Source organism: Struthio camelus, chromosome 3 (assembly GCF_040807025.1).
Source record: "Struthio camelus isolate bStrCam1 chromosome 3, bStrCam1.hap1, whole genome shotgun sequence".
NCBI classification, from domain to species: Eukaryota; Metazoa; Chordata; class Aves; order Struthioniformes; family Struthionidae; genus Struthio; species Struthio camelus.
In genome coordinates this window covers 94,215,264-94,240,025 of record NC_090944.1, presented here as the reverse complement: position 1 = coordinate 94,240,025, position 24,762 = coordinate 94,215,264, and the positions used below count along the sequence as shown (strand labels likewise).

At 37.0% G+C, this 24,762-nt stretch overlaps 1 protein-coding gene across 35 annotated transcripts in view; it reads left to right on the top strand.

Annotated features, from left to right (window-relative positions):
- Window positions 1-24,762, top strand: part of AFDN (afadin, adherens junction formation factor) — a 142,623-nt gene that overhangs the window by 19,458 nt on the left and 98,403 nt on the right. For 28 of the 35 annotated variants that reach the window (XM_068939151.1, XM_068939173.1, XM_068939172.1 and 25 more), the window contains exons 2-4: window positions 20,900-21,095; window positions 22,700-22,815; window positions 23,956-24,119. In XM_068939151.1, coding sequence (XP_068795252.1) covers window positions 20,900-21,095; window positions 22,700-22,815; window positions 23,956-24,119 — 476 coding nt within the window. The remainder of the gene's footprint in view (window positions 1-20,899; window positions 21,096-22,699; window positions 22,816-23,955; window positions 24,120-24,762) is intronic. The other 7 variants (XM_068939174.1, XM_068939165.1, XM_068939162.1 and 4 more) reach the window with 1 other exon arrangement.

Genomic DNA, 24,762 nt, shown 5'->3' with positions numbered 1-24,762 from the left:
TCATTGGAGAGATGGCTCTTGATATGCGTAGTGCAACCGCTTATCTAGGTTTTGGCCTTTCTCATCTCTGTCAGTTGGACTCATATCTGAAGAGGAATTGTTGTGCTGTTACGTAAACGTCTGTATTTAGCTGTTGGTCCTCCCTTCAGGTGTCATGCCCTTTCTTGTGCTGTCTTGAGACATCTCAGCATCAGCGCTCTGCTGCTGGTTTTAGTCCTGTCTTTTATTATTCTGTTCTTGGAACAAGCTAAGTGTGTCTCCCTGACTAGTGTAATAATTAGTGTCTTCTATAGAAGAATAGTTTGGGGAAATCAATTAGCCTATCTTCTGTGGTTGATTAAATAGGATCATAAGATAATTCAGGTTGGAAGGGACCTCAGGAGGTCTCTAGTCCGACTTCCTGATGAAAGACTCAGCTGTGCGGTCAGACCAGGCTCCTCAGGGCTTCTTTTTCCAGTCAGGTCTTGAAAATCTCCAAGAACATGGACTGTACAACCTCCAACCTCTCTGGGCAACCTGCTTCGCTGCCTGATTGTCCTCATGGTGAAAAAGCTTTTTGTTATATCCAGTCTAAACCTGTCTTGTTTCAGCTTATGCCCAGTGCCTCTTGTCTTCCACCATGCGCTACTGTGAAGATCCTGGCTGCGTCGTCTTGGTAACCTTGTAAGTACTGGCGGGCTGCTGTGTAGGTCTTCCCAAAGCTACCTCTTCTCCTCCTTCAGGCTGAACAAACCCACTTCCCTCTACCTCATAGGACAGGTGCTCCAGTCTTCTGACCTGGTGGCTCTCACGTGAGCTTTCTCCAGTTTATCTCTGCTTTTCTTGTATTGGGAGGCACAAAACTGGATGCAGTATTCTAGATGTGGTATAACAACTGCTTAGTAGAGAGGGATAATCGCTTTCCTTGATCTACGGCCTGTACTCCTATTAATACAGCCCAGGATGCTGTTTATCTTCTTAGCTGCCAGGGCACACTGCTGGCTCGTGTTCAGCTTACTGTCCACCAAGGCTCCCGGGTCCTTTCTGGCAGACCTGCTCCCCAGCCAGTCATTCCTGAATCTGTGCTGTTGCAAGGTCTTATTCCTTTCCATATGCAGGACTTTACATTAGTCCTTGTTGAATTTCCTGGGGGGGGGAGGGGGGGGAAACACGCACTTGCTCGATCGTCCTGTTCAGCAAATTATTTAGGCATGTGCTTGAGTACTTTTTTGAGTATAGAAGTGCTTCAGTTCTTTGTTGAAGTTGAGTACTTAGGCCACAATGTTCTGCTATCTCTGTCCTACTCGACTTTTATGATTGAAAGTACTGTAACGTTTCAGGAACTTTTCTTCTGATTCACTTCATGTATTTGCTGGCATAGGCATATGTTTTTGGAAGCATATGATAAGTTTTTGGGGGGAAACTGAATATCCTAATATTTCAGGAGAAGAAGCAAGTTGTCCAATTGCATTCTGTTCTCTTTCCGTTTTCTCCAGTATTTCCTCTTAATCAAGCTTGCAAACCTGCATCAGTTACTGGAATAGCTACTTGCAGTGAATGAGTTCTGCTGGATTGTTTTTGTAGATATGTGCTTGTTGTGGGGAGTATTTGTTTCTGCTTCTGGTTATTACTAATCTTACAGTACTGTATTGTGCTATACAGTGTGTTAACAAGCTAAAATCTTTATACTGAACCTCCTTGTCGGTGTTTTGAATTCCGCTGTTGTGATACAGATCTTTGTGATGGCTAAAGAATTCTTAAAAAACGATATGTATTGCTTGAGGCAAGCAGTAGCTGCTGAACATATCTTGCCATTTGTGATCTTAAAAACACTCTGTCTATGAAGCATTAATTTTAACCAAATAAAAAGATCTCTTTTTTTCATGATATGAGAACGTCAAAATAGCTGGTATATTCAGTGAGATACAGAGATTAGGTCAATCGCATGGAAATACATAGTGTAGCATTTTTGCTAGAAAAAATGCCTTAAGTACTAATTTCAAAGTACAATATAATTTCATCTGACCACATATGTTCAGTATTACTATTTGCTGCTTCAAGAGTGACTCTTTTTTTTTTTTTTTTTCCCAACTATTGAAATTATTACTCTGGAACTTGGGTAGTATTAATCTGTTAATTCTCTGTCTGTTCCAAGGCAAGTATTTACACAGATAAACTTTAAACCAAAATAAGCTGAGCAAGCAATCCCCCCCAAACTCTCTGAGCTTAAATTTAGCATTAGATTCTGTATACTAGTATTAGTATTAAACAAATAAAGCTGTAAATCACCTTTCCTATGTTTTATACCAGAATCTAATTTGATAGCTACTGATGGAATGGATAGTAAGTTTGTAGGTTACCTTCAGCTGACCTTTGTCTGGTCTGAATGCTTGTTCTTGGATTTACACCTAAAAACATGATTAAAGAGGTTTATTGCGCGCTCTGAAAGTCAGTGGATGAGGACTGGCTTGTCCTAGAAGAGGGATGATCACAGTCTGGAGCTCCTCAAGAAAATATCCTTGCAGAAGTATTTCTTCGAAAAAGGAGACTATTTAGTTGAAGCATCTTTGATCACAGCTGCAGCGATGTGTGATGGAGAGAGACCATCTTTATTATGACAACATGAAACCTTAAAGTTGAATCAACAAACTCAGAACTATTGAGTTGTGCTCATTGGAGAACCTCTTTAAGCTCTGTAACCATGTGCTCTCTCAGTTCTAGGAATGAAGCTGCAGCCTGCTCTAAGCTACATACAAATGTAGAAATGTTTTGTCATTAAGTGCATGCTGAGAGAATGTTTATGTTGTTCTGGACCAGGGTGAGGGATAAGAAGGGTGAAAAAGAATGCGAGGGATGGGTGTGTGATGATGAACAACATCCAGATATTCAGTAGTCTCTCGTTTATACAGGGGTTGTTCCTATCTCCTCCCAACTTCACATGCCAGCGCTTGTACTCAGTGATCTGACTGAATTGCCCCCTGAAACTTCCTTGGCGTCTTTAAGCAGGCAGTGGCAGTTTTTATTCTGAAACAAGACGTGAACAGCTACAAAATAATGGGGTAGTATTGATTTAGTTGCTGATCTGTTAGAGTAGACTTGTTCTGGCGTTTGAATGAGAAGTGAGTGACCGACCCTGGCTACTTAAAATTTTGAGTGCATAGAAGATGAGTATATGATTAGGTCAGTTAATTGACTCCTCATCATGAATAGAATTGAAGCCAGGTTCCTATCTTACTTGGTATCGCAACTAAGTGATAATACAAGATGTTTTACAAATTTAAAAAAAAAAAAAAAATTTTTATAACTGGTAAGGAAGAGAGCTATTTTGCTGCCTTTTGGAAATAGGAATTTTATGTAAAAAAAAAAAAAGAAGAAGAAAAATTTTGCATAGATCATTTTATCTAATTAGAGACTCAACTCAAAAGTATTTGAGAGGGCAGGATTAACAGTTCTAAAATAGTAACTTAAATTTTTTTTGAACCTGGAATATATCTGAACGCCATTAGTCAGAATCACCACTACGTTTTCAAATGATATCTTTTGACAAAAAAGTCAGTAAAATTAGTCTTTATGTCTGTACTACATAATACCTTTTTCTAGATTATTTATACTATTATGAAGAGAACTGCACAGGAAATGAGGAGCTTCCTATGTAATCAAGCGGTCAACCGCTGCTTCCGCTATCGGGAATAGAATTGGCTGTTACTCGCAGTCACTAAATTTGCATTGTTGTCCTGAGCATGTAATAGAAATTCTAAAGCAGTAGGAGTGAGAGAGAAAATAGTGGCCATGGTTGAAATCGTGAAATTATAGGAAGAGAATGTTTTTTGACTCATATAGTTATGAGGTACTTTTAAGTGTTTCTTCATTTTTCGTGCATATTTTGTGGCATGATTAAAATTAGACTTTTAACTGGTTTAATTGACCTTTTTTAAAAAAAAAAAAGTGTTTAACTCATCGTATCTTTGTGCTGACTTTCTTAATCATGGCTGCTTCCTCAAATCTCACTTTATTTTAATAATTTTTCTCTTTCCTTCTCTTGCCTTTTTTTATTGAAATGATGCTACTGTAATTGCTGCAGGAACTCATAAAGACTCAGGAATGTAAACTCTTTCGGTGTTTGGATATAGACAACATCTGACATAGTATTTTGCAGAAGTTCTCTTGGCATCTCTGAGTAATCCTTTCACCATTTTTGGCATGCCTGTATTAATTGAACCGTTGTCAATATTGTCTTTTATGTTCAGCACATGAAAAATGTTTCAGTGGCTAGTACTAGCAGCAAGTGATAGTAGCATTAGTGTACTCTGTACTGCTAATGTTTGGGAAAAAATTATTTCTGGTAAAAAATAATACCGTGTATTTAAATGTTTAGCTGTTGCAACACCGACTCGGTATTTCTATTTGATAACTTCAGTTGAACTTTGAAATAGTAGAAAGCTGAATTTATTTTTATGCAATGCTACTCTTAGACAGTAGATGCTATGTACTTTGGTAATATAAACAAAAATATGGCTTCTGTTCAGTTAAATGAGTTACTAATAGTCTGATTGTACCGTAATAGCCTTATACAGTCTCTTAGACTTTTTACAGTATAAGTTTAAAATACTATATCACTTTCATAATGTTCTGTTGTTGAGACTAGTGAAATAAATGTTTTTAGGTAGGAATGGTGAAATATCTTAATTCCCATAGACAACAAAGTTGTTGTTATTAGATATTGTTAAGTTAGCTTCAAACATACTTTTTGGATGGTTGGGTTACAAAATCTGCAGAGATGTTCCTTTTCAGTCACTGTTTATAGTTTTATTTTGACTGCCAATAACTACCCAAGAAAAGAGTATGAGGATGTGAGTTCATGTTTATAGCTTAAGCTGGTAAAATGGCTCTCTAGCAGAGCAGAGTGCTCCCCTGCCCCTTTGTCAGCTGAGCTTTTTTTTTTTTTTCTTTTTTCTTTTTTTTAATCCCTCCTTTATGTTGGCATTGGGACTCATGTGACTCTGAGATGAAGTTCTTAAGAAAGCTAAAAAAGCAGGAAGTACTCTTCTAGGAGCTGGGGGATTAGGGTGAATTTTCTTTGGGCTTTTCTCCCTGAACTAGCTCACTAGAGTTCACATAAATGATAGTGTTGGAGCAAGGGAGGTGATGACATGTAACTGGAGGCAGGGTGGACAGGGGCATGGAAAGCCCCTTCAGAGGTAGCTGCTAGTTGCCATTAGGTTAGCTGTAATGTGACACACGTGCGCACACCCACACTCCTTCCCTTAAAAACAGGACCTATAGAGAATCCCTTTCTCCTGGTGTAATCTTCCAGTAATCAGCAGTATAGGGGCCTTCAGGGAATTTACTTCTAGGGCTATGTGTGTATTATTATTATTAGAACAGGATATAGAATACAACGTAGAGGATATGTGAAAGAAGAAAGAATTGAGGTATACAGGTTTTTCTTGCTAGTTTACGGAGCAAGACAGATCAGCCAATGAACTTGCTTCTGGTCTGGAGAAGTAGACCTTATTGTGGATGGGAATGAGTGTGAAACCTCCTAGGAGAAAAGTAAACTGGTACAATAATAGAAGGGTAAAATATTCCTTCATGAGAAGGAGGGTGCAAGTTCAAGTACACAGCATTGAAGTGTGTTGTTATGTTGGCAGCCACACAGTCATCTGCTTCAGATCTAAAAGACAACAAGTACTGGGAGGGTCTCACAGTAAAATCAGAACTAAAGCAATATTATGTTCAAATAAGTACATTAATAAGAAATCTGTTTAGGACTACTTTGATCTAACTCTTGTGTTAGAACAGAGAAATTTGTTTCTAGTATGAGAATAGTCAAGAGAAAGCCTCACAAAACCGTAGAGTAGAAAATTAGTGTCAGGCTGAAGGTACTGTAGATGGTGTTACTGCAGAGAAGGCCCTTTTTAACTTGTCAGCAGCTGTTTTAAATGCAACTAACTCCAGCTGAACGTCATTCACCAGGCACAGTGCTTGATGAAGTTGCTGCCAAAGATTGCACAACAGGATTAAGTGCATTTTATAGAGAAAAGGCTATCAACAGATAAGTTTCACCAAAGTATTACAGCTACTGCAAAGATTTTACCAAGCCCTTGGTTTATCTGTGCCCTTGGGTACTCCGGTCAACCACCAAAAACTAATATAGCTGATGACATTAAGGTGCTTCCCAGGGTTTTCAGATATGACCTGATTCCCTTAATTAAAAAAATAAATAGCTCAAAGTGATAATTCGTAGTGGAATTTTTTTGAGTGGCAAAATCAGGAAAGCTTTTTTGGACTATTTCCCTCAAGTTTGGTAGTTTATAGTACAGACCCAGTATTTCTCTTATCCGTTTGAAAAAGTTACGGTTAGTGCTTCTAACACTGTCTGAAACTGTGTGTTGTATACATGTGTCGATTTGGCTACCTCTTTTGGCTCTATCTGTAGTGAATTAATATCTGTTCTTTTTTTTCTACTTCTGATAATGGATGTATGGTAGAAGTAACTAGAAAAGAAGACCATCTTACCTTTTTTTGTGCTCAAGTTGAATGTGAATGTAACCACTGTGGTTATGCATCTTTGCAATCTGCTAACTTTGCATCATAGCCACTTTCATTCAGCAATGCAGATTTTTTAATATATTTTTGCAGAACTAATATTACACTTGACACTATAAAAGCTGAGGAATAAAAAGCCCAAAGTTAAAAGAAGGGGAGGAAGGGGGGGATATTTTAGGTAGAGAAGAAAAATAATAATAGTTAAAAAACATCTTCCCCCGCCTTTTTCCAGGGCGCTTGTTATGACAAAGATTGTGCTTAGGCTACGTTTTGAAATGGCATCGCTCCTTGAAATTTGCTTGACTAACCTAACTTAATTTTAAAATTAACTTTTTGAAATCCAGTCAAAGGTTAGATTTGAACCAATATTATCCAGAAGGTTTGGACTTAATGATTATAGACCAAGTTCCAAGACAGTGCATCAATAATTGTACAACTGGAACGAATTTAAATGTTGCACGTTAGTGTCTCTTGAGGTAGTTAAACTGGTAAGAAGGTTAATGAAGTTGGCAACAGTCCAGTGCAATTTCTGAGCTATCGTGTTGCTTTTTTGGCAAGAACTGCTGTAAAACCTTTAACAGTGTCAGTTTGGCAGTGAGCTCTTAACAGTATCGTAAACAAGAGAATATGGACTGAGAGTTTTTCCAAATCCGTTTGGGACCCCCTTTCCCCAAACTTACCTTGTAATAATCCCTTGTAGACCTTTCTATTTTGCGTTCTGCCAGATAAGATCCTCTTACGTTTTGTTTGGCTATATAATTTGTTTTATTGATAGCTGCCCTAATGTCTGTTTTCCCTCCCCGCCCCCCCAGAAGTAAATACTGTTCTTGGGGGAAAAAAACAAAATGAAAAAGCCCAAAAGTTAAAAACATTTTAATTTCAGTGTAGAGGACAGAATAGGTAATTTTGAAGCTAGGTCTACACAAGACTAGATTTTGTTGAAGTAAGGATCTTAGTATTTTTTTTTTTTCTTTAAAGCCTTTTTTTTCCCCCATGTTAATTCCTTACTGTAGTTCATCTATTCCAGGAGAATCAGGTGCTTGTTTCCTATTAGGCTTGCTAGCATTCCTACTGCAAGCTCCTGACTAATTAGCCTTACTACCAGAGCACTTGCATGCAGAGTATCAGATAGCATGTGCCTTTTTTCCAGATCAGTCCTTGTGGCTAGCTGTCTTAACCCTGTATAGTGCAGATTCCAGCTCGTCTGACAGAAGTCGAAAATACACAGTCAAGTTTATCCCAACACAGGGAAAGTTGGGTCAGTCTTTTCTGGCAGTGTCAACAGAGGAATAAATACGATATGGCCCCTGGTTATGTTATGTAAAAATGCCCTTATTTTTATGTTTTCTTTTGATACCCTGTTACATCAAACTGAAATCTAATACTAGGATAGTAAAGATGCAATGCTGATTGCATGAAATTAATCTAAACAGCTGTTGATTTAAAGGATCATTGATTTAACAGTTTTTGTCAGTGATAGTTTATTCTCCATATTTAAATGTTTGATGTTTCTTGCATGTATGAATGAGAGTTGATTTTTTTGAAGGCTTTTTAGAAGAACATTATAAGCAGTAGTCTAGATGTGACAGTAAATGTAGTAATTATGGGCAAACAAAACTGTATGTAATTTGTAAGTAATTCAAAAATGGAAGAAATATATTACAGTGCTTAAAACTACTTTAAATAATTAGACTCCTCTACGTTGGCCCCCTCCCGTGAGGTTTTCAGAAAGCATCAAGATTGTTTTCTTGAAAACTGTTGAAGATAAGTGTCTCTCCAAAAAGAAACTGGTCATCAGGGACTGAACTTAATCTTTAAATTACAAAACTGAAAAAGAGAAAAGTAGGCCTCAGACTCCCTTAATTCAGCTTAACATATGAGGCATTGTTCTGCTAAAAACTAATAAGACAAGGAAATGCAGGCTTAAGGTTTGAAAATTATATATCTATTTTAAGACAGTTTAAAGTATTTGGACTAACTTGAATTTTACCCAGCGTTTCTGATCATCCTCTGCCACTTCAGTATCGTCTTCAGCATCCATAAAAGTCATGTTAATGTATGTTCCTAATCAGTTTGTTTGGGGTCTTACATATACTCACAAGCTTCACATCTTTAAAATCCAAATTAAGAAATAACCGTAAAAGTAACCTTTTATTATTTCTTAAATTAATGCTTTGAAAATGGTTTTTATATTCTTAAGTATGGACACTTGGTCATCTTTAATATACAGGGTCTACTGAGAGTAAATAAAAACATATAATTATATTCTACATATAATATATATATAATATAAATAAAAATATTGTGTCAGGTGGTTGAAATGAGGGTGGTTTCCAAACCGCTCTGCGTATTGGTTGGTGTCAGCTTCCTCTGGATATCTACTTGTCAAATTTAGTTGTTAATTGATCTCTCTGTTTTAGAATAACCCTTCCGCCTGTGTCAGGGGTGTTAGTTGTCACAGTAAGTGGTCAGACAGAGACGAGAAATCTGATTTAGCTTGTCCTACGAAGAGAGAGGCCACAGTGTGTTCAAATTCTAGATACTAGAGAATCCACACAGGAGGGAACTGTTATGAATGATCTGATCTGTGCCACCTGTACTAAAACTGTCTCTTTCAGATTTAGAAAGGCCAGCCACAAGAAACTAGACGTCGTGAATTTGATTGCTGGTGGAAATGCTTGTGTTACAATAATGTAGCTTTCTGTGTTAGATCAGCATTTCTGTTAGTGATAACCGTTGCTTCTTGTTGATAATTCTCTTGTCAGTTTTTACCTCTTCCACTGATTAATCTAAGAACTAGTTTTTCTGTCCATTATTTCTGAATTTAAAATTCATCTTAATGATAATTTTCCTTACCAACGTATAATTAATACAGAAAATTTGATCTGTTTAACTTGTAGAAAATTACAGCATAATTCCAGTACCGCCAACTTTTGCAGTATGCCTATTCTGGAAAGCCCTTACGAGCTAATGCATTCTGGCTTTGAATTTTTTTAAAAGCAGTTTATTTTTCTGCATGTCATGTGTTTGCAGAATGAGTCTTTAAAATCTTAGAGAGGTCTACCATTTCTGTAGGAGGCCAAAATTTCCACTCAGTTCATCAGGACTGTCAGCCTCTGCTAGAAAACGGTTTCACCTGTATCAGTATTGTACAGCTCGAGGACTTTTTTGGGGGGGGAGATAAAGATACCGTTGCATAGATGAGCAGAATCTTGTAGAACTACTTTTTGCCTGAAAAATAAGATCTTTAGACCAATTCAGATCTTTGCTTCTTACACACAACATTCAAAATGTTTCTTTGAAAACCTCTACCTCTAGAATAAAAATTCCACTTGAAAGGAGGGTTGCCATTGTAAGTAGAAACAATTTACTACTATGCTGTAATACTTAGTTCTACCTTCAGAGGTATATAAACACTGCATCAGAACACAGAAATACAGCAGTGTTGTTGAGCGGGTGTGAAATGGCTAGTGGCCAGAGGAGGGCAGATAGTTCAGCTGATAGCTGCTACATCCCTGCTGCCTTCTGTGGTCTGGTGCTCACCTGACCTGCGTGGGGACTACAGAACATGCCAAGCTAGCATATCCTGAAACAAAAAAGTACCTACTGGCTTATAATGCTGAAAAATCTCTGTGCAGGGTCAGGTATGTACTGGTGCTAGTGCAAGGGTGGGAATAAAGTATCTAGTTTGTCTTAGGTTGCTGTTTTGTGGTTACTTTGAGTTAATATAAGCTGCCACAAGAAAGACCATTTCATACAAGTGCTAACACTAACAGCGCTGTAGCTGTGCAGTCAGTTTGACCAGGAAACTACTTTGCCTGGAGGTGGGGGGGAGGGAAATCCTTTCTAGATTAGTTAGCCTAATTCATATTGCTGTACAGCTGCAAGATGCTAGTTCCTGGCATAAGGGAGGAGGTGGGAATAAGTATCTAACATGGAGGAAGGTCAGCGGAAAGCTGACCAGCTACCATTAACAGCTACCATTTCTGTTGCTTTAAAGTGATTCTGGACCTATGCTTTTAACGTTAAAATGTGTTGAAGGAAGTCTTTTTTGTGGCCTGATTGATGACTGAAGATTTTTAAATACTGTGGTTGCAGCTCTGCAGGCTGTTGGCAAGCAGTAATGGCAATGAAAAAATAGACTCTTAGTGCCAAACTGTCATTTTTCCCCCTTGCAATTTTCCTATTGTGATTTGGCTTGAGGCGGATGTAATAACATGTTCCTCTTCCCCCAAATCGGACTATGGAAAAGTAACAGTCTTTAATACGATAAATAATAGAAAGAATTCTTGATTTATTATTTTGAGGATATATTTGAAAGGTATCATAGTGAGTTGTCTGTACTTCTAATTTTTCTTCTCTAGATTTTTTTGGAGTTATTTATATGCGTTCTGTTCTTAGTTCCTCAGCAGTGGCAGGTTGAAGGCAAGTAGTTGGAAGATAAACAATGGATCCTTGAGACCTATCGCTGTTTCTTATTTTTGTACTTGCTCTTAAGTAACAGTCATGATTGATTAAGTTTCATTTTGTTTTCGACTAACTTTTTGTCTAGTTTCAAATGATTGAACCCTGCCTGTCTCTCTCTCATTGTTGGAACCTTGGTTTCAGAGTATTTTGATAGTCCAAATTCATATACCTCAATTAGTTTTCTTTCTTTTTCTGTCTTGTCGCGTCCTGCAAACAGCTTTCCAAGCAGCAACAGCTTTTTACTTTGTGATTATGTTTTCCACATATCTGTTTACAGTTACTACCAGATCCTCAGTATTAAGGTACTAAGGGATTCACTGAATGGCTATTGCACAGGCATCAATATGGTTTTTAAAAGGGGGTATAATTTAATCCAGGAAAACGTCCTGTAGCTTTATTTGTTGCAATTTATATTAAAACAGTCTACTTTAATGAATGATTGATGACTAAATAGTTCCAGAACTATTTTTGGTGTTCATTTTTGAAAATATCTTTGTTTGAATGTTTTTCAGTTAACTGTGCTAGACTTCATTGTGTAAGAAGAGTAACCTGCATTTGCTTCTAGTTAATGGTGAGAGGTTAAATGATGCTGTACAGTACAGTTTAACAAAAAATATCCTGCAGGTGGCAGACAGTTGCTGTGTGTTGCAGGTACTGTTTAAAATTTTGCAGATCTCTTAATGTAGGTTTGCAAATTAGAGGAATAAGCCTGTAATGCTTTCAGGGAGCACCCCAGCAGGTTTTGGGGGGCTTGGGGGATTTCCTTTTTCTTTTCTTTTTTTTTCTTTTCTTTTTTTTTTTTTTTAAATAAATGGTGACTGCTTCTGGAGTTGTAAATCTTGCCTGAAGACTCCTTATGCCATGAAAATGTCTTCTGTAGAAGTTTATGAAAATGTAATGTTTTCGAAGTAAAATATGGCTGACTGCTTCATTCTGAATGTAGTGGGTTTTCCAAAAATACTGTTCTGAAATGATTTTTTTTTTGTTTCAAAGTAGGTAGGAAATATTCTGGTTTACCTACTTAATGTAGAAGGGTCTATCCTGTAGTTTTTGTTTTAATGAAGCTTATTTTCTTGTGTCTTTCTTTCAGACACAAGTTGAGTTTGTTTAATCCCCATAGTTACTATATTAGTCGTTGTTCTGTGGGAAGTTTGCTAATAGGAGGTAGAGAGAACGCATGCAAGATGTAAAACAAAATATCTACATCAGTTATAGTTCAAGGTTTGCATGAGCATTTGAGCTGCATTTATGAAATTAAATTATTTTTTAGGGTATGTTTTAGTTGTATTTATAGAAATGAATTTAAACCGTAGTTTAAGATTTTAATTAAGTAGCATTTGTCACGCACTGTACTGGGTTTTGCATTGATTTACTTGCATTAAATTTGTGTTAAAAAGGTATGCAGACCCTCTTGGTTCAGTGGGACCTTACTGATCTTGAGGTGTTTTTTTTTTTTTTTTGTAGTGGGACAGGTTACTAAGAGGTAATTTTCTTCAGAAAACTGAAGAAACTTCGCTTATTTAGTTACGCTTCTTGTGTTGTGGGCCATTGATAATTACCTCACTGATAGAAAACTCTGGTTTTGATGCTCTTTTTATGAGCGTTAAAGTGTGCATAAATGCAGTTGTGGAAAAATGGAGTAATTCTGCAGTGCAGTATCTTTGTTGAATCAAGTGTCAAAGATGTGAAAGAGGAAATAAAGCAAAAGTTTTTTGTTTGTTTGTTTTCTTTTTAAATACAAGTTCTGTTTTCATCTGTGTGATTCTTCCCCTCTCTGCTTGGAACCGTTTGAGGTGTTGCTATTATCAGTCATGAAGCTGCACTTTTTGTGAAGGTGTTTTACTTTCTCCCTTAAATGGAAAACAGTTTATAGCAGTTAAAATGCATTTTTTAAGACTATATGGAATTCCTTTTCGATGGTTGGGTGTAGACACTGCATGTTCAAAAAAAATTGTCTATCGTTAAGTTTCAAGTTAGTATAACTGCTAGAAATGCAGACTAGAAACCTACTGACATTCATTTAGTTTAAATGCTTACTCTTTTAGTGACTTCATATACTTGTTTTTAAAGTTCTTTTTTTTTTTTTTTTTTTAAGTATTCATTAGAAAACATGGCTGCTTTGCATATTTATTACTTTTGGAGAAGGGAAGGAATAGATTGCATTTTACTGTATAGACTGACTACAGGTCAGGTAGTGAGGCATCCTGTGAATGCTTCAGAGTATCCTGCGCGATGATACTGTTATTACGCAAAACTGTTATATCAACATAGTTACCTGAATTCATTTGAAAGTAACTTATATTTACTGTAATTCTAACTGTTATACTGTGAACTAGTTTTGTTGTGGTTTATATTCTGTTAGCAAAACTCCTGAGCGACAGGTACATTCATGTGAATAATAGTTGCCACTTAGTTAGGAGTTAGTTTTATTTAGATTTTTTGCCCATAGAATTTGAATGGGGCAGGGAGAAAGATGTGGCACTTCTAATGCTGTTTGTTTTTGTGTAACCATGAAGAATGCTATTTGAAACAGTGGTATCAGTATAGCTAACATAGCTCAAAGCTATTGGAGGGGTTACCAGTGAGGATATCTGAAGGGAAACTTGCATTTTTTTTTCTACTACTAGAAAAATTGAATAGTTTGCAAAATGGATGGCGCATAATTTACTTATGCTTACATATGTATCGCTTTATGATTAATGGCTGTGGGAGAGTATTTTAAAAGCCTGCCTGTATTCTTTACTTGGCCTGTGGGAATAGTGATCCTAACCTCGTTCATTGCTACTTCCTACGTGTTAGGAGAGTGGAGTAACCTTCTCTCATTACCTTCTGTGGCACTTTAAAGGAGGGGTTTCCTTTCTCATGCATGAACATTGCTGTGGATTACTGCTCCTGAATATTACTGTTTTGTTTGCGGGAGCCTCTGTGTTTCAATTCTTCAGGAAGTCCAGGTTTCCCTGCTACAAATCCCATTGTATCACACTGTAGACTTTTTCAAACCTCTCTTTTAGAATACAAGTCCTTTCTCTTTGTTTTCTACTTAATTTTCATTTTTCTTCTTTACTATATTCTCCTTCTGTAAAAAGTTGGAAGAAAAAAAAGCAGTTTTCTCTGTGGGAATTTTCAGGCAACTAAACTGTGTAATACCTCAGTCTTTCATAACTTTTAACACTTCTAGTGTGTTCTGTAGTCAGCCGTAGGAGTCATGGAGCTAGGCTTGAGTTACTCTCCTGTACTATTTTATTTTATTTATTTGCACTTCTGGATAACAGCTTTGAATGAACGACTGTCTTGATTATCACTGGTCTAAGTGGGATCTAGAATTAAAGATCAAACAAACCATTTTGAGAAGCATCAATCGCTTTGCTGAAGCCTCATGGAAAACTTTAGATGATGATAATTTGAAAGCTAAACTTGTATGTCACTTTTTCAGTTTTAAATGTAGCTGAAGTGATTTGTATGACTCCTAATGTTATATGTTATAGTTGATTTCCTGCTTTTGTAGTGCTCTTTTTCAGCTGATGAAGGTCTAATAGGGCCAGCGGTGAGGGTATCAGAGGAGGGCTGTAGCACTAAGAACACAAATGATTTTTTTTTTCTTGTTTCCATTATAATGTGACACGATTCATTTTCTTAAAATGTTTTGTCAAAGCCTTTCACAAGATTTTTTTAGAATTTTGAAGTTTCTTTCTGCTGTGATATTGTTATTTCAAGTGTACCCTTCTCTGCTTTTGTGTGCTTTTTCTTTTCTTAAAGGCACACTTTCAGAATGATTAACTTGACAGTTTTGAAATAGTTACTGTGTGCCGTTGATTTTATGCAATAAATCTTAATTAAATGGTCAAAGCAGTTTAGGATGTGATGACAGGTATTCTGATAGGCTGTAGCTATGCTGATCTGTCAATCATTTTATGCAGGAAATAGCAAGAAATTTTGCAGCTAAATGCCATCTACTTTTTTCTGTGCCTAATAGAGAGGATGTACAACTTTTCTTTGTAAAAGCAAAAAATGCTCAGTTTTGTGATTGACCATTTTTTAATGCAAGTTTGAACGTCCTTTCGAATAGGATACGCTTGTGGAATTTAGTATAGTTTCCTCTATTAGTGGTTAAAAAAAGCATAATTAATGCCATACCTAAAGTTGGACTTTGTGTTTAAGGAAAATGTTATTTAGGGCCCGAAGGGCTTAAAATGAGCTGATTTATGCTAAGTACTTCCAAAATTATTATGAGGTCTAGGTGGTCAGAATGAAAGTCTTGTGAAAATTAACTGCATTTGTGCTGAAGAAGACCAAGCTATGTCCTCAAGTTCCTATGCCATGAAGGTGCACAATAGAGATACAAAATTCCTAAACTGTGAGGAGAAAGCTAAAATTTCTTGTAATGTATGTAAATGTCAGAGAGGAAGTTAAAGGAGAGCTGACATAGTTACATTAATCACTTTTGAAAACTGGAAAACACTTTGACTTCTTTTTGATAATTTATAAATGGCAAATACTCAGTTGCTTTAATAAGATGCCTCTTTAGACAAAGGTAGTTTTAAGAGTTTTGTAAATGTTTTGGGGTGATTTCTCCACTTACAAATATATATTAGGCAGATAATACAGATATCCAAGTGTTACTATTTGATCTAAGCAAAGCGATTTTTATTCTCCAGCCTCTCTTCCTGATGTAGGTCCGTAACAGAAAATTCTGTGAACCTATGTGGCAGTCTTGACGAAGACATTCACAAGTTGGGGAATTTGAAGATGAAATGTACCTTTCAAAAATTAGCCCTTTAACACACAGGGTTAGAGTGGACAGTGGGCATTTAGGTTTGTTGCCTGCCTTGTTGTAGATGGTGGCATCAGTCTTAGTGTTCACTTGTTGTTGATTCACCTAAAGTTAAATATGTTTTGAACCACACACGTGCGTGCGCGCACACACACGAGATATAATTATAATAAAAAAGAGTCTTTATGATATTTTCATAGACTCCCACTTTCCTAATATTTTGCAGCGTGAAACTGATGACTTCCATTTCAGTGAATGCGTGTGTTTAAGTATTGTAATACTCTAGGCATGCCTAAAGGAACAGTTTGAAGCCTATTGTAAAAGAAACATTAAAAATAACTAGAATTCTATGCTGAGGAAGTGTAGAGTAATATGATGGAGAAACTTTGGAAAATGATGTGGAGGGACAGTGGAGACGCAGCTGGAGAAGCCAACATGCAGGAGTATAGGAGGGAAATGGATGGCCGTTGTTCAGTGCATCCAGTTGTTTTCACATGCAAATTGCCAAAGCCATGATACAAAACTCAGGTGACAGTTCTTTGGAGGGACAAGTTTTTCTTTTAGCAAAGACAGTTAACAAGACTCCCTTTACGCTTATTTTGTCCTGATTATTCACAGTGCAGTTTTGTTACCTTAACATCTGGAAGAGAAATAAGTTTTAGCAGTAAAACTTGGGGGGAACCCATACTGTAGAGGGCTTCTTATCTGTTTTTCTAGATCTTCTCTGGATATACTTTGTCCTATAGAATGCTGTATGCTCCTTTGCTATTGAAAAATTTCTGCCAGTACTACTATATTGTTGTAGAGACTTGATGAATAAATAAGTCCATAGGATTAAAAGGATGGCTATTAGGTAATGGAACATGTCCTCACTAAAATGACCGCTCCCTCAAAAAAAAAACCAAAAAACCAAAAAACGGAATTCTTACGCACGTGTAAGAATCACACATGCGTATGTGTTATCACACAACAGTTATTCCTGGAAAAGAGGCTTGCAGTGCGCTCCTAATCCCTGCTTCAAGAATACATTGAGATGGAGGTGAGGAAAACCTTGTGTAAAGGAAAACAAATGTCGTAAATGGGACAAGGATATGCTTCATAACGCTTCTGCAGAAAGCTCATTTATCTTTTCCTCCTTTCACCACCACCAAAGTAGTGGAGCAAATGTCCCTTAAGGCTATGATTTAAAAAAAAATCATCATGGAAACTTTATGAAGCATCATGGTTAGGCAACCTAGCAGAGAAGAAGCAACCACTTAGATTGGTCCAAAAGAGCGTGTAGGTTGTGGCTCAAAATGTTACTGTCAGATTGTTCTCTAATAGAGATCATGATATGCTTAAATTCAGTTTTCTCACAGGAACTGCAATTTTTTCCAAACTCAATTTGCAGTACAGCATAGCTACACTGAGGAAGCTTGTTAAAGCTAAAAGAGGAGACTTGTAGCTAAGTTCTTGCCACCTGCAGAGAATTAAAGATGCTGTGTGGGAGGTACAGACCAAATAGATGCTGGCTGTCAACGCGAGTATGAATGGAATCTGGCATAGCTGAACATCAGGCAAAGGTAGTTATTAAAAAGCTCAAGTAGTATCCAAATTATGAAAATTAAAAGGATGTAAAATCTGCAAGAAGAATACAAGAAGATAAAATAGAACAAAAGAATTTGAGGGATAACTTATGAGAAGTGTGAAAACTAATAATAACTTTCTGTCATTGCATTAGGAATAGAAAGCCCAATCAATAAGACTAGTGGGTGATCGCTTCATAAAGGAAGCTCACAGAGAAGATAAAGTCGTAGCAGAAAAACTAGCTAAATTGTTTTGCTTTGTGCTCATTATTGAAAAGCTTGGAAAGGTTGCCATGCCAAGAACTTTTTTATGGGTGACTCATCGGAGGAATTCTCTGAAATCAGTGTTTGTAAAGATTTCATAGAATAAATGGACAACATAAAAGCAAGTTGCTAGAACTAGACAATATTCATCCGAGAACTCTTAATAAAAATGAGGGATTAAATTACTTTACCAACTGGCATGTAATGACTCTAACTAGCCACCTTCATGTCCATGGATAGAAATGCAGTGTGAGCCCAGTATTTAAAAGGACTTTTATTGAGGATGATGTCTGTGCTGATTTAAAAACTATAGTAACTTAAAGAATTAGTGGACGCATGGGTAACTATAATAGATTGTGGAAGGGTCAACAGAGCTTTGTGAAAAGAAGTTGTGCCTCATAAACCTGTTGGCGCTCACTCAAGGAGTTAGCGAGAGCATGCATAAGGAGGATCCAATTGGCTGTGATATCTAGAATTTCCAGGAGTCGTTCAGTAACCCTGTATGAGAGGAGAAAGTCCTTGTATTGGTAATTAATAAGCTTAGAGGTAAGAAATGAAGTTCAGGGTAGAAAAGATGAGAGTCAATGCTGAATAACTGCAGAAGAACCCCTAAGGTCAGAGTGGATGAAAAAGTGACAGCTAAGTTAGTGTAGATAAATGTGAAGCAATGCATATGGAATCCGCAACTTATTGCGGGGAAGAACAACAGCTTCTTATTACAATAGCTAGTTCTGTGGAAACACCAACTTATGCTCAGGAAAGTTAATTCTGTAATTTTTTAGGAAGACAGCAGAGGGCAAGCCAAAGTATTTATGTCCTTGTCTAGGTCCGTGATGCATCAGCATGTGACTCTCATGTGCAGTCCTTCCATCTCAAAGATAAAGTAGAACTGTGAAAGGCTCAGAGAGGGATGTTGAAGATTTATCTAAGGTATGGAAGAGCTTCCTTGCACAAAAAGAAGTTAGGGTAGGGTGTATCAGTCTGAAAAAAACTTGACTGCAGGGAAAAAAGCTTGTGAACTTGTAAGTAGCCTGGAAGAAGAGTATGAGAAATGGTTGTTCATGTTTTCTTACAAAAAATAGCATCAATCGAAGACAGCAAGTTCAAACAAACAAAAGAGGCTTCCTTTCAGAGTGTAAAAAAAGTGGCTGTGGAAATTCTTGCCACAGGATATTGTGGATAGTTAAAAGTTTACATGTCCTCAAAAAAAGACAAATGAATTGAAGAAAAATTCACTGAAGGCTATTAAATAGGCTTCTGGCTGAAGAAGTCTTGGAACCACAAACGATTGGAAGCTTGGAGAGTATTTGGGTGGAGGGATGTGTAGGAGGAGGGGAGAGAGAGTGGATTGCATACACTGCCCCACTCTTTAAGTGTTTCCTGGATTTCTGCTTTTGGTTGTTTTCAGAGGGGATACTGGGCTAGGTAGACTGCTGGTCTGACCCAGTGCATATGTTCTTAGGATTAGTTATTGGTCCCTCTCTCACCTTTAACTATTAAATTTTTTAAACTATTAAACATTTTAAGGAAAAAATTCGATTTCCTCATTCCTGTATCAAAGCTAATTTAGAAGCATTTTTAAGGAGAATCTCATCATATGAATGTTGTTTTGAGTTGTCCAACTTTCACTGCTACAGTGATAAACCCAAAGGAATTTCATTAGTTCCAAGTAAGATTGGGGCTAGCCAGTGTAAATAGCAACAAAAAAAAATTGCACACAGAGGTATTTTCAGTTTCTGTGGTCATATTTTCTTTTTCTATTTTAGACTAGAAGTATACTTCAGGTAGATTTTTATTTCTGTATATATGGATGGCTTGGTGCGGTCATTCATTTTTAATCTCTCTTTTGCCATCTGTCTTTTTATGGTCTGCCATTTCTTTCTTAGCTGTTAGGTCTTATTTTTGTTCTAAAAACAATTTAGTACTCTAAAATGCTTCCCTACCATGTTTCTTTCTCCTGATTTTGTTGCAGTTGTTAGTACTGCAGTGTATCTTGATTTTGAATAACTAGGGTGTAATACAGATACAAAAATATATAAAAATACAGCTGTCTTTTCTTTAAAATGGCAATTACGCGTTTTTACCTAGTGCAGTAGGTGTATGCAGTGCTACTGAATAGTCAAGGCAGGGCCTTGCCTCGTTTCGTAACGATTAGGAAGAGCATTGGTGCAGGTTTGGGAATTGTGAGTGCCCAGGAAAGAATGGTGTTTACAGCTGTAGAAGTTTTATTCTATGTGTATAATGGTGACTAATACTTTTGTCTTACAGTGTAGATTGTAACACTTTTTTTTGAGGAGATCTTCTGAATCGTAAATTAACTTCAGTAAATATCTCAGTTTTTTGCTGTTCAGAGACAACCTTGTGATGTCTTTGCGTGATCAGATCAGTACTGGAGAGGACTGCTCTTAGTATGAAACTACTATTGCATCTGACACCAGAGATATATCTTTTGCAAAGCCTTTTGAAAGTAAAAACACAGGAAGCAATTATTAAATTGTAGAGGAAACTTGAATATATTTGCTGTATAGATGGCTGTATAGGTAGTGGGGCAGTTGAATTTTTTTGATTAACCTCAGTGCAGGGCCTCACGAGTGCTGGAAGTTGTGTAAGGGGCAAGAGTAGGCAAAGCCGAGACTGCTACAGAACTAGAACGTGAATGTGGAGTCAGTGATTAGACCAGTAATAGAAGTGTAAGAAGCAGCAGCATCCTTCCGCAGTTTGGTAGGCTGGAATGTAGGATATGACGGTGATGGTTAAGGAAAGCGTCTGAGGAGGTGGATCTACGATAGTTTGAGCAGATCAGTGTTGCAGGTGTGGTGTAGCCATGAAGCGCAAGCAGGGTTCCGAGTCCCTTTCTTCCCTTCCTTTTGCCTTGTGTTGGTACTGGAGCTTGTCTAGTGTCCTGGAGTGCCTTAAGAGCTACACTGAGGACTAACCCTTCCAAAAATACAAAGTAAAAGATTAGACAGTTTACCTTCCTGAACAGGCTATTTCTGGGACAAGCAGATGCCCACATGAGAGAGGGTGTAGCAGCACACGGGGGAAAAGAGGAGAGAAAACATCATGCTTAGGGCTACTATGGTAGAAGGCTGGTCTCTTTGAGACAGGTTGCTGTTCCACAAGTATATTTATTCTGTATTACGTTTTGCTCTTGGTAACAAAATGCGTTGAGACTAGTCTGCGTTTCTAGGTGGGGAAAAAAAGGCAGTGTTGGTTCTGCTGCAGTTAAACCTGTATTAAAAAATAGTTTTGAACCTTAAAGCTGTTAGCCAGCAATCAGGTTTATATCTTTATTTCTTTACAGGATCTGGAGTTTCATGGAGTAATGAGGTTTTACTTTCAAGACAAAGCAGCTGGAAACTTTGCAACGAAGTGTATCCGTGTCTCTAGTACTGCCACAACTCAAGATGTGATAGAAACCCTAGCAGAGAAGTTTCGACCGGACATGCGAATGTTGTCATCCCCTAAATACTCGCTTTATGAGGTGCATGTCAGTGGAGGTTAGTATTTATTTGCTAAACCTTTCCTGTATCCACACCATCCTCCTGCCTGCCCCAAATGAAGTATCTTAAACTTTGCCCTCAGCTTCTGAACCAAGTAGTAAACTTTGTATTTTTTGTTCTTAAGAACATTGCTTTTAACGGGTGTGTGAGGGAGTGGTATTTCAAATGTAAGGACGTTATCAGACCTCCGGTTTATGTGAGGTTTTGATGATGATACGATGCATTAAATGCTATACTTGACATCCTTTACTTGTTGACCTTTGTGAGAGAGTTGCTACTTTTAACACTAGTAGGTAAGAAAAAATTTATGAGCGTGGAAATGTTAATTTGAAGCACTTAAGAATACATCCTCAGTTTTCTTCTTTGATACTGTAGGCTTTTGAGAGATAACCTTATGGAACACGTTCCTTTATTGCTAAATTGAGGGAAGTTCAACGTGTTGTTATCTGAAGCCATTTTGTTTCTTAAAGAGATTCTTTAGTGTTATTTAAGAAGAACTTGGATTTCTAATTAGACTTTTAATGTTACTTCCATGTCATTTTTTCCCCCCCCACCATATAAAAAGCTTCAGGTTGGAAGATGGTGGCGTATGGACAGGGTGGTCAATGGAGGAAAAACTGGCTTTTTGTAGTGATTTTTTTTTTCTATTTTGGACATAGGAAAGTTACACACAACTCGTTTAACTACCTTAAATTCTGCATTTGAATAACTGAAGCTACTTTGACTTGAGATAGAAAATGGAGATTTCTTCTTTGTGTGGTGCTTTTTACAAGCTACTGATGATGACTTGATTTTAATTACAAGAAAAAAAAAAGCATGTATCATCAGCAATTTAAACGATGAATAGTATATGGTTTTTTCTGCCTTTTTTTTTTTTAATCTGCTACTACTATGCTTAGGCTCAAAATGAAATGGTTTCTTCTGCAGGGCAAGTTTCTAATTGTTTAAAATACAGCTCATAAGAGAGGCACCTCTGTCAGTGAGTGCTTCACATTAAATAATGATGTATTTGCAGTTATATTTTGTCTTTGTCATTCCGTTGTCATGTGTAGATACTGTCTCTTGCATTCCATAAGGGAGATCAAGTGGCAAAACTTGTTTAATTTTTTTAACCACCCTCTCAGGTTTTTTTTATATACTTAAGAGATATAAAACACTAAATGAAATTTTATCTAGTATATGTGTTTAATGGATTTTTTAATTTTATTTTATAATCAAACTTATTTTTGTGCAATCTTTCTACAATATTAGCTTTTATGTAGAAGTCAGACTGTTTAAATTTAAAACTGGGAAGATGAATGTTTGGAAGTCGCTTGAGATGGTGAAGTTCAAAGCACTTTAACTGTAGCTGTGATCTCTACTCCTGAGAGATAATCTTGTGTTCTCAGACTTCTGCTGTGATAAAGAAGGTGCACAAGGCTATTTTCAGTGAACCTTTAGCTTATGCAGAGAGAGGGAATGCACAAGGAAGCATCAGCTGGTTTGTATATGGTTCACCATACTTTTTTTTTTCTTAAAGAGCATAACTTGTTTCTAAATCTCTTTGCTCTTGTTTGCTCCTGAGGTGCCAAATAACTGTTATTGTTTTTCATCTTTTGAAGAAGAAAGAAGATTGGATGTCGATGAGAAGCCTCTTGTTGTACAGTTAAACTGGAACAAAGATGATCGGGAGGGAAGATTTGTTCTCAAGAATGAAAATGATACACTTCCTCCAAAGGTGAGGCTGTAAGAAGGAACATCCTAGTTGTAGCGGCAGTTTTGAAATTTGTGGGACTTGCTCATATTGCAAAACTTTTTCAGTTCTTTTAATTCCTTAAAACAACTGCTGCTGCTGATCTTGGATATCTGGAGCAAGGTAAAATGCATCTGTGCTACACAGCACTTTTTCCATCTTTCAGATAACTTGTGATGCTTTGATCCGTGTTGCTGGCCGGTATTGTAGCATGTAAGGGACAGAAAACTTAGAGCTTATTTTGCTCTAGTAAGCTGAAGTAAAAATATATAGCTCTAATAAATATGTGCTTTAATAGCATATCATGAAAAATGCCTATTAGTTGGTACCTGCCATGCAGAATCTTTAAAGTGTAATGCCAGATGAAGTTTAATAATTAAAACTCATCACCTTTCTAAGTGACATTATGTTTCATAGCAGAGATTATGAATACTTTTTCCTTTTGCGGATCTTTTTTCCTTCCTGCCGCAAAATGAGGGAGAGGAGAACATCATGGAAACATATATTGTATCTAACCTGGATTTTTATAGCTATGGAAAACATACTGTTCAGTGTGGGCTGTCTTCAGACAAACTTTCATCTTGGGGTTAGCACTGAATTTCTTCTGCCCTTGGAATTAGAGCTTGTTAATTTTAAGTGTTTTGGGTATATGTGCATGAGCTGCACATGTGCTTACAGTACACTTTTGACTACTGGATGCATCCATGTTAAAGGTGGGGAGAGAAAATTAACGGTGCCTAGCACTACATCTACCAGACTTGCTATTCCTATTCATTGACTTCAGTAATCTTCAGTACTTCTTCTCTGTGTTCTTCCTTCCCTGACAGAAGCAAAAAACCTGCACCTTCTTTCTTCTCTGCTATTTTCTATGAGTGCACTTCTTGAGTACAAGGTACTCAATTAGTTCATCTCTACTTTGGTATATGAAATTATTTTAGCCTTTTCTGTTACTCCTGTGAGTACTAGAGCCATCTTAATGTAATGGAGTATAGTTTCCTCTTCTTGCATGTGTTTCCATCTTAGTGATACTATATGTTAATCGAACTTACCTGGCGAGTTAAAATTGATAATAACTTTTCCATGGACGAAAAGTGATGGAGGCTGTTCTAAACTGATTTATTTCAGAAGGCTCAGAGTAATGGCCCTGAAAAACAAGAAAAGGAGGGAGTTATCCAGAATTTCAAACGGACTCTTTCGAAAAAAGAAAAAAAAGAGAAAAAGAGGCGTGAGAAAGAGGCATTGCGACAAGCATCAGATAAAGATGATAGACTACTTCATGGGGATGATATGTAAGTGTGCTAAACTCATCAGTGCATACAACATATATCTTAATGAATTCTCCTTCTTTATCTAATAAGTGGTTGCTTCTGATTCAGAAGTACGTAATTGACATATGTATGATAACATCTTAGACCAAAATATATGATGGCAAATTTTACTGTTTGTATGTATATCTTGCAGCAAGGTTTATTTTTATACCATGAAATAAGTTTTTTGTTTTTTTTTTCCCCCAACCTCTTTATCCATGTTTGAAAATCCACACATGCTCAGCGACATGAGTTCTTGTAACTCCTTATTTCTGAGCTTTTTCTCTAGAGTAGCTTCATTCCCCTCCTTCTATTTGATTGTTGTGTCTTTTGCCAGATAACGTAGTACATGTAAGTAGGTGGTTGTGTGTGACTTTATCACCTGACTATGAGTTTGTTTTTCTTGGAGACGTATCTCACTAGCCTGTCTTTTAGGGTCTCGAACTCTTGCTTCCAAATACTCTGATCCTAGTTCACTGGGACAGGGCAGGTCATACATTAATCCTTCTAGGGAAAGCTGGGGCATGAGGATCAGACATGAATAGACATCTGTAGAATTAGAAAGCTGAAAAAAGCTCTTCATCAAATTGAACTTTGACTCAGTCCCAAATTCTTTAGGTTTCAC